The following is a 7,854-nucleotide window of genomic DNA, read 5'->3' as shown; positions in this document are numbered from 1 at the left end:
TTTTCTACTTATTTGTGCATTCATTGGTTGATTCTTGTATGTGCTCTGATCCTGGTATAGACCAGAGACTGGTCATCATCCCCTCCACCAGGGAAGATCCTGAATTGTGTGACTGGGTTTGGCTGGAATTAATCAAGATTATACTTTTCACTCTGTAGTGAAATGGTCATATAAATACAGGTTGGGTTGAATGATAGAAAAAGTAAGGATATTAAATGTATGTGTACATTTGTATGTGGCTTGAAAATGTTGCTCCTCCTACATAGGTAAAATATCTATACAAAATAAAAGTTATGGTAGGATAGTAGGATTATTAGTGGATACTTCTTTAATGACGTCAAAAAGTTGTGTCTACACTCAATTCATATTGAAAGAATGATGTTTGCTGCTGGGTGGACGTGGCGCAGGTAGTGCTGTCCAATAAGGTTTTGGGTGTGCCCTTCTGGGAAACCAAGGTTCCCAGAGTTTTCTCTTCCTTTGACTCAGTCATGCTCTAAATCCAGGAGGAAGATATTAGTCTGTGCTGCTGATTGATCCAGGTCCTCACAAGCCTCCCATTCTCTCTGGTTCTGCAAAGATCATAAGGCGTTCTGCTAAGACTCAGATATGCTTTGGTTGAAGCCTTTGCCTGTGAGGCCCATATGGACACATGCAAGGTGCCTGGCGGAGATGTTCCCCCATAGCGTTTTCAGGGTTTGAGGCTTTTTAAGCCTGCCATGCAGAAAGGTAGTAAGACTGAAAACTATGAAATCTGAACTCAAATCTAGTTCAATCAAAAATTAGCCGTGTGATTTAGGCAAGTCCTTTACCTCCTCAGGGCTTGATTTTTAAAGATCATAAAATTATATATTTTTTGTTTGTTTTTCAGGAGGTCTTTTCCCTCTTATTAGAATATAAACTGCACAAAGACAGTTGTTTTGCCTACTTTGGTCACTACTGTAGTCTCAGTGCCTAGAACAGGGTCGGGCATGTGGCAGACATTCAACAAATACTTGTTGGATGAATGAAATGAAGTGCAGGATATTTCACTGTATTTTGTCAGTATGTGCATTCAAAGCCTTAAAACCTACTTTTGGGTCATGTGCAGCAAATTCGGAGGAATTCCTGTGCAAATGATTGTACCTTTCTTTTAGGGGAGCTCAACTAAAAAAAAATCTCAGGGAAGACTCATTTAACCTCAGAGTGAATTATTACACACTAAGGAATGGAAATGGCACTCCAGTGTATCTTTTATTAGTGCTATTATAATAAACCCTGACACACGGTTCCTTGTAATAAAAAAAATAGTGGAGGCCCAGCTTCACCACTGTTTCGTTCTAGCCTACCACTTCCTCCGTCATCTTCCCAGGCTCCCTTTCCTCCTTCCCTCAACCAATGATGCTGTACACTAAGAAAGAAATTGTAGGCCCAGGGACCTGCCTCTGGTTCTGATTATAGCAAGTGTCACTCATTTGTCTGCCCTGAGCCCCAGTTTCCCCATTTTTATGTTAGTGTGACACACATGGTTTCCCTTAATTGCAACTAAGTGACATGTTACTGTATCTCTTTTACAGATAAAAAGCCTAAAGACATTGTGAGATCTGCTGGAGGCCACTAATTAGTACCAGGGCCAAGCTCTCTGACTCCAAGTTCAGGTTTCTCTTCATCACAACAATGGGACTCTTAGAAGATCCCCAAGGCCCTGGAACCTCCCTCTTTATGTAATCTCCATGAAGGGGCAGGGTTTTTACCTGGTTTGCTCCTTGCTGTAATCTGAGCACCTACAACTCTGCCAGGCACAGAGCAGGCACTCAATATATGTTTGAGTGAAGAAAATTGGATTAGTGAAGACGCGCCGCTATTTGTCCCGTGTCGGCTTCTGGATTTCATCTCCGCCCCCCACCCCAACTCAGTCTTCTTCGCACACCCGGTTCGCTCCTCCGGCCACGAGAAGGCACTGTTGGAACTGACCCCACCTCGCAGGGAGCTGCGGCCTTCTTGGCCCCTCTACACCTTCGCTGGTCGAAGGGCGGGTCGCGAGGAACCGGAAGTGCCGGAGCCGCGGGAGCCCCTCGAGCCGTCCCCGCCGCTGCCTTTAAGTACCGCGTTCCGTCTGAGTTACCGCCGGCGCCGGTGTCGGCGCGGAGGAAGCCGCCGCAGCCGGGTCTGGAGAGGAGACCGAGCGGCATGAAGCGGCGCAGGCCCGCTCCGTAACGCGCGTGTCGGGACCGTCCGGGCGGGGCCGGGTCGGGGGAGAAGGTGCTGTATCCGCCCCCTCTCCTTCCTCTTCGCCCGCGAGGCCTGTGCCCCAGCCCACCTGGGCCCTCCCCGCTCCCCCGTGGGGGCGCTCCGCGTTCTCCTGGTTGGCCCGCCCTGCGGTTTACCGGCGCCCTGCCCTGCGCGGGCCGGAGACCGTGGCGGGCCCCCCTTGCCGGAAGAGGAAGCTGAGGCTCTGAAATTCCGAGTCAGCCAACGTTCACTGGGCACCCCATGAGCGCTGGGTGCTGGCCTTCGGACCTCCACGTTCGTTATCTTAATTGAGCCTCGCTGGGGTTGGGAGCCGGGTACTGGCGGGGTTTACGGATGAGGAAACGGAACGGAAGCCCACGGAGCCGAAGGGATTTGCCTAAAGCCCGACTGTGATAGATCGGATTTGGACCGACATGTTCTAGTTTCCCTGCCGGTTGTCTTTTCTTGATGTTGCCTCACTCCGGATCGATTCCCTCCTTCCCCTGCTCACTAGCCCCCTCGCATTCTATTTCACCCATCTGGGGCAGGATACTTTCCTTTCTTAAGTTTTTCTTGCGACACAGTTTTCTTCTAAGACTTCTAAGATTTGGCCTCTCCCCAGTCCCTTTTCTTGACATGTCTCATTCATAGCCTCCAAAATCTTTGCCCACTCTCTGATAATTACCTCTCAACTACCTGGAAACCCTGAAAAAAAAAGAGCTGAGCTTCAGTGAGGCTTGCGGTGTTTAAGTGGACGATGATTTGGCCCTTGGATTAAAAATAGTGAATATTTCAGTGGGTCCAAATTCAAGAGTCCTGACCGAAGCTGTTTTCTAATCCAGAATGCTCTTCTCTGAATGGCTTACAGTGCATGGGAAGGTGTCCTGACCTCGTACGTTGTTTGGGTGCTGTCATAACTTCACCATTTTCCCTCCACCGGCCCGTGAACTTTTTTCACCACGACTTTTTTCACCACGTCTCTCTCCACCACCACCAGCTTGGGCTGGGCAGAGCCCAGAATTAAAAATGATAAAGTAACAGATGTAACCACAGACCCTCTATTTTTCTTTTACTAAGCCATCATTTCAACAATCTGAATGCTTTCTTTTCCAGAAAAGTTACCTAATTCAGTTATTTTCAGAGTGTAATGGAAAGGAAAGAAGCATAAGTGGAATGCACTTAAAATTGATAGTACATTCTTTATCTTGTGAAAATCTTAAATTATTCAATGTAATTAGTTCCCTTTCCTCAAGAATATAGGCCTGTTCTATAATTCTTCCTTAAAACATATTTATTGATTTTAGAGAAAGATTGATTTGTTGATCCACTAATTTATGCATTCACTGGTCAATTCTTGTATGTGCCCTGACCACGGATGGAGTCTGCAACCTTGGTTATTAGGACCATGCTCTAACCAACTGAGCTTCTCAGCCAGAGCCTATTCTATAATTCTCTATGGTTATTCTATGGACTGTCCTCTGTCTCCAACCAGCTCAATGTGTATTATGTAAAATTATACAGTTGTATTATGCAAGGTAGGAACAGTACCATAGGAATTAATTTTGTTAATCATCTGTCATTTTTGAGGATTTGCAATAGTTAAGAGTAGCCTCACATCTATCTATGCGTTTTATAGTTTTTAAAGCTTTTCTATAACTTTTAATGTATGTCTGGATATTAAGATACTGTTTTGAGTAAATTGGCTATACATTTCTGAAATAATTTTATAATTTTAATCTAAAATGCACATACAAAATAATTCAGGCATTATATTTCAATTAAATAGAGTATTTCTGTATCAGTTTTAAATACTATTTGAGACGTTTAAAATTTAATCTTTTTGGCCACATCAGATTCACTTTAATAATGATCAGCAGCCTTATAGCTTATGTCATCATTTTGGTGAACAGGTTTGGATGGTAACAAAAGGAAGACCCCTGTGAGAAGAGAGCAGGATGAGTGGAGGGATCTATGCTTGAAGTTGAGTCCCTTGAAAAAGATCTCTTTGAATGTGGAAGAGATCTGAGCAGATGAAAATACAATCAGGTAAGCACCAGGGAAGGTCCTTAAGGAAGGAGGCAGGTGGGGCGGTGAGATGCTGGCGCCGTTCTGACAATGTGTGCTAACCCTGTGTTCCAAATTTTGAAATGAGAAAACTTGAGTCTCCTATTTTGAGAGTGTATCTGTATGTAGATGTTACGGAAACCTTGAAATTAAATCACTGTGTTTCCCAGTTGTGTAAATTAATTAAAATATATATCTGGTCTTACCTAGAAAATGCAGGATGTACATTCACCATAAGCATGAAGTGGTAGTGTCATTTGAACTATAAAATGTGTGTGTGTGTGTGTGTGTGTGTGTGTGTAGAAAGACAGAGAAGTAATCCGGAGACCTTGTACAATTTAGGAATACCAATAATTTTGCTTAAGTGCAAGCTAATACAACTTGTATATAGGAGAGATGTCAGTCAAGTGAATGATAACTCCAGAAGCAGGGCAGGAAGACTTCAGCAGTTTGTGTGCTTTGTTCCCTTTTCTGTTCCCTAGCCCTGTTCTTGCAGGTGAAATTCCAAATTTAACACAGGGGAAGTTGAGGAAAATGAGCCCAGTTTTTGTAGCTGCTTCTCTCATCCCATTAAACACAAAGCTAGATACTTTGACATATTGCAACAATTTTCAACCTTTTTCATCTCATGGCACACCTAAACTAATTACTAAAATTCTATGGCACACCAAAAAATATATTCTATTTTTTTGCTGATCTGACCCAAAAAAGGTGTGATTTTTATTTATTCACACTGGAAAGCTATTGTTGTGTTGGCTGTTGTCATTTTTTGATGGCCTAAGCAAAAAGAGGTCAGTGCCCCTAACTAAATAGTCAGGTATCGCATGTTTTAAATATTCTTGTGGCACATTGGTTGAAAATCACTGCCATTTGATAGAACATAGACCTACACTAGCTTTTAGGTGGGCAAACAACCACTTTTGTCAGTTACAGCCACTTAATATCAATGTGCTGAATACCAGTTGAACTAAATGATATTTTCTCCACACAGCTGCACCATGTGGATTTTAGTCATTGGTGGTAAATGCCCTGTTGTAATATATATAAAGTTGTAATAATGTTATATGTTGTATACCTTATATAACCCTGCAGTGGCAGTTTCTGGGTGCTTTTGGTACTATCACATTGCAAGTGGTAGTACAGTTTGTTGTAACATAAAAAAAGACACAGTGTTAAATGAACTAAATGGCTACACTGTTTAGTTCATTTGCATTGCCAAATTTTTTGGCACCAGGGACCAGTTTCATGGAAGACAGTTTTTCCACAAACTGGGGTGGGATGGAGGGAAGACAGGAGGTGGAGCTTAAGTGGTAATTAGAGTGGCATCGCCCGCCAGGAGGAGGGAGGTTGGGGACCCCTACCGTAATGCACTTTAAAAAAAAATACATATATTTTATTGATCATGCTATTAGAATTATCCCATTTTTCTCCCCTTTATTCCCTTCTCCCCTGCACACCCCCTCCCACCAGCATTCCCCTACCTTAGTTCATGTCCGAGGGTCATACATGTAAGTTCTCTGGCTTCTCCATTTCCCATACTGTTTTTAACCTCCCCCTGTCTATTTTGTAGCTACTATTTATGCTTCTTAATTCCCTGTACCTTTTCCCTCCTTCTCCCTCCCTTCTGTGGTCCATGTGATCTCCATTTCTGTGATTCTGTTCCTGTTCTAGTTGTTTTACTAAAATATTGTTTCTGTTTCTGCTTTTTTGTTTATGTTTTTAGATCCAGTTGTTGATAGTTGTGAGTTTGTAGGCATTTAGTGTTTATAGTTTTGATCTTCTTTTTCTTAGATAAGTCCCTTTAACGTTTCATATAATAAGGGCTTGGTGATGAGGAACTCCTTGAATTTGACGTTATCTGGGAAGCACGTCATCTGCCCTTCTATTCTAAATAAAAGCTTTGCTGGATAGAGTAATCTTGGATGTAAGTCCTTGCCTTTCATGACTTGGAATACTTCTTTCCAGCCCCTTCTTGCCTGCAAAGTTTCATTTGAGAAATTGGCTGATAGTCTTATGGGCACTTCTTTGTAGGTAACTGTCTCCTTTTCTCTTGCTGCTTTTAAGATTCTCTCCTTCTCTTTAATCTTGGGTAATGTAATGATGATGTGTCTCAGTGTGTTTCTCCTTGGATCCAACTTCTTTGGGACTCTGAGCTTCCTGGACTTGCATGCCTGGTTCCTTCGCCACTGGGGAAATTTTCCTTCAGTATTTGTTCAAATAAGCTTTCCATTTCTTGCTCTTCCTCTTCTCCTTCTGGCACCCCTATGATTTGGATGTTGGAATGTTTAAAGTTGTCCCAGAAGTTTCTAAGCCTCTCCACATTTTTTTGAATTCTTGTTTTTTCATTCTGTTCTGGTTGAATTTATTTCTTCCTTCTGCTCCAAATTGTTGATTTGAGCCCCAGTTTCCTTCCCTTCACTCTTGGTTCCCTGTATATTTTTGTTTGTTTCACTTTGCATGGCCTTCACTTTTTCCTCTCTTTTGCAACCATACTCAACCATTTCTGTGAGCATCCCGATTACCAGTTTTTTGAACTCTGCATCTGATAGGTTGGCTATCTCCTCACTGCTTAATTCTTTTTTGGGAGCTTTGATCTGTTTTTTCATTTGGGCCATATTTCTTTGTCTTGGCACACCCGTTATGTTGTAAGGGGCAGAGCCTTAGGTATTCGTCATGACAGGGCGAACCAGATTGCTGCATTGTGGTGCTGCAAGTTGGGCAGGGGTCAGAGAGGGAACAATGCAATTTGCTGGGCTCTTGCCCTGCTTTCAGTCACTTCCCTTGCTTCCCACAAGTGGATTGTGCCCTTTCAGGTGCTAATTCCTGGGTGGGTGGGTAGGTGGGCTTGTGTACGTTCTAGGATCCTGTGGGCCTCTCCAGTGGACTCCCCTGTGAGACGGGGAGTTTCTCCTGGCACGGTAACCCCCACTGATTTTTACAGCCAGTGGTTTTGAGGCTTTCGTTTCCCTGCACTGGAACCCTGGGTTGCAGGGTCTTTCTCACTCCGCAGTTACTCCTCTCAGCTTACCCGCATGTGAATGTGAGATGTCCCAGTCCGCCAGCCACCACCTTATTATGCAGCTCTGCCCCAGCTTCCTGTGTCTGCCCCTCCTACCAGTCTGGATGAATGTTTCTTTAACTCCTTGGTTGTCAGACTTCCATACAGTTTGAATTTCTGGCACTTCTGGTTGTTTTTTTGTTTTTAAATTGGTTGTTATCCTTCTTTTGGTTGTGCAAGGAAGCAAAGCATATCTACCTATGCCTCCATCTTGTCTGGAAGTCTCTGAACATCAACTACTTCAACTGTTAAAGCCACTTAAAGATAGGAACAGTTTTTTCCTCTCATCTAATCGGGGGAGTAACACTTGTATAATCTGTAATAATACATAAATTCCTTGTAGTCTAGAGTCCCACAAATGATCTTAAGATAGTGATGTCTAGGAAAGAGCAGAAGACAAAGAAAAACTTACCAGCCAGTTAAGTCTTTTGCTCTTTTATTTCTTGGAGTTCCAGTTAAAAGGAAACAGTATTTAGGTTATCTTGGGTAAGTGCCCTAGGAAAATTATTAAAAGCATGTCGTTT

At 43.1% G+C, this 7,854-nt stretch overlaps 1 protein-coding gene across 6 annotated transcripts in view; it reads left to right on the top strand.

Moving 5' to 3' along the window:
• The first annotated feature begins 1,937 nt into the window (after window positions 1–1,937).
• The window catches only part of DPP8 (dipeptidyl peptidase 8), a 58,282-nt gene continuing 52,365 nt past the window's right edge, over window positions 1,938–7,854 (top strand). Inside the window, exons 1-2 of one of the 6 annotated variants that reach the window (XM_045822987.1) lie at window positions 1,938–2,238; window positions 4,119–4,254. In XM_045822987.1, the coding sequence (XP_045678943.1) occupies window positions 4,218–4,254 (37 nt within the window). In that variant the 5' untranslated portion in view covers window positions 1,938–2,238; window positions 4,119–4,217. Of the gene's footprint in view, window positions 2,239–2,278; window positions 2,503–2,525; window positions 2,663–4,118; window positions 4,255–7,854 lie in introns of those variants that run through there. The other 5 variants (XM_045822986.1, XM_045822985.1, XM_045822982.1 and 2 more) reach the window with 5 other exon arrangements.

This window comes from Phyllostomus hastatus, unplaced genomic scaffold, assembly GCF_019186645.2.
Source record: "Phyllostomus hastatus isolate PE091 unplaced genomic scaffold, TTU_PhHast_1.1 phas_scaffold_501, whole genome shotgun sequence".
In the NCBI taxonomy this organism is placed as follows: Eukaryota; Metazoa; Chordata; class Mammalia; order Chiroptera; family Phyllostomidae; genus Phyllostomus; species Phyllostomus hastatus.
This window is presented reverse-complemented; position numbering and strand designations above follow the sequence as displayed.